General features: G+C 63.4%; 1 protein-coding gene across 1 annotated transcript in view; it reads right to left on the minus strand.

The window, feature by feature from the left end:
- Nucleotides 1-6: 6 nt before the first annotated feature.
- The window catches only part of CNPY3 (canopy FGF signaling regulator 3), a 2,397-nt gene continuing 498 nt past the window's right edge, over nt 7-1,905 (minus strand). Inside the window, exons 2-6 of the mRNA XM_035897076.1 lie at nt 1,658-1,781; nt 1,267-1,363; nt 705-827; nt 409-526; nt 7-291 (exon numbers count right to left, since the gene is read on the minus strand). Of these exons, the coding sequence (XP_035752969.1) occupies nt 80-291; nt 409-526; nt 705-827; nt 1,267-1,363; nt 1,658-1,781 (674 nt within the window). The 3' untranslated portion in view covers nt 7-79. The remainder of the gene's footprint in view (nt 292-408; nt 527-704; nt 828-1,266; nt 1,364-1,657; nt 1,782-1,905) is intronic.

Below are 1,905 nucleotides of genomic sequence, written 5' to 3' on the forward strand. Positions count from 1 at the left end.
TCATGCCGCGACGGCAGTCCCTTTTCCTTGGGGCGAGACCCCAGCGCAGGCGGCCCCGGGAGCCGGGGGGACTGTGTGCCTACAGCTCATCCACCGGGCTGTGGGTGAGCGGAGCCTCCTCCTGGACCCCGCTCTCCTCCAGGGCCTCCCCTGCGGCCAGGAGGCTGGCAGCTCCCTCCCCCTCATCCTTCTGGCCCTTCTTCTTCTTCTTCCCGCTCTTTTTCTTGCTCTGCTTCTCCCCCCTGCTTGCCAAGTCACCCTTCTTGCCAGTCCACTTCTCTGCCAGGCAGCCTGGGGAGGAGAGGCAGAGGGGTCCCTGAGGGAGAAGCAGGGCTCCCGGGGCCCTGGAGGGGCTCCCCCACCCTCCCTAGCACGCCTGCGCTGCCCCCAGCAGCGGCCAGGACTTACTTGTGTCCTTCCCTTTTAGCACATGATCAGCGCAGAGAAACTGGGAGAGATCCTCTGTCTGGTGGTGCCTGTACCAGTCCTCAATCACATCTTCATACTCCTCCACCAGCACGTCACACTAGCGTGGAGAGGAGAGCCTAGCTCCAGCCACGCGCCACCGGGGCAGGCGCAGGACCAGGACCAGGACCAGGCAGCAGGTCCCGCTGACACCCTTGTTCCCAGCAGAGTACCCCCAGACCCTCTCCCCCCTTGAGGTCATGGCAGCCACCAAGGGCCAATCCCACCAGGCTGGGTACCTGCTTTTTGAGGTCAGCCACCTCAGCGGAGGTCTCATTCCACAGCTCATAGGGTATGTCCATCACCACCTTGACACCCTTGTGCACCAGGTTGTGCAGCGTCTCGAACGTCTCCGACATGCCCTGGGGGAGCAGGGCCGCCCAGTGAAGCAGTGCTCTTCCCGCCGGGCTCCCGCTCTCCCTTCCCAGCGCCGGCCACATGACCCTGCCCAGGGATGCAGGTACGTGCAAGCCAGCCAAAATCAGGGTCCCTGGGGCATCAGCATTACCACGACAGAGTTCAAGTGGCAGCGAGGCCCCCTCTGAAAACCCGCTCCCAAAACCAAGAGGAAGACACATGGGCTAGGCAAGACAGCCCCTGGCTCCCTCTGTGCAGGCAAGAGCCTGCCCACCCCACCAAGGACAGCACAACACACCTGACTTGGGGGGCAGCGCGGCCTCTCATGCTGGGTGCTGGCAGGGGATCCAGGGGATGGGAAGAGTGAACCCTGGTTCAGCGCCCTGGCAGTGCAGGGGTGGGCGAGGGACGCTTGGGAGCAGGGGACTGGAGGGCAGCCCTCACCTTCGCAAATCTGTTACTGCCGCTCCTCTCCTTGTGCAGGTTGTAATCCAACAGCCGCTTGCAGATGTTCTCTGTCACCTCGATTAACCGGATGTCCCTGCACGTAGAGGAGGGAGGCCTCGGGCTTGGCACTGCCTCCCCAAGAACAGCCAGGGCACCGGGCGACCCTCAGCCCATCCGGTGCAATGGGGGAGTGCTCTGCAGCTCCCAGGCTCTCCGAGGCAGAAGGAGCACCCCCCAGCTGCCCCACCCACCCCTCCAGCCCCACTGCAGTTTAGTTTTCTCAGAGGGGCTGTGCGCAGCGCAGCCTGCCTGCAGGCTCACGAAGCCCCCGGCTCTGCAGACTGCAGGCAGTGCTGGCAGCAGGAGACCACCCGTCCCTCTCACTTACGACTGCGTGTACTTGACGGCAGAGCCCTTCCCATCCAGGAAGCCGTACTTGGTGTCAATCACCTCCTTGGTCTTGCCGGTCTCCTCAAAAGCAGATTTCAGCTCCACTGCCACATACTTGCACACTGCAGGGACGAAAGCACAGGCAGGCTGAGGGGGTTTCACCACTCTGACAGGCAGTGCGACGCAGCACCAGGGGAGGGGACAGCAGCAGAAACAAGCACCAGGAATCAGGCACGCTACAGCCAC

Source organism: Egretta garzetta, unplaced genomic scaffold, assembly GCF_000687185.1.
Source record: "Egretta garzetta isolate BGI_Z169 unplaced genomic scaffold, ASM68718v1 scaffold17, whole genome shotgun sequence".
Classification (NCBI taxonomy): domain Eukaryota; kingdom Metazoa; phylum Chordata; class Aves; order Pelecaniformes; family Ardeidae; genus Egretta; species Egretta garzetta.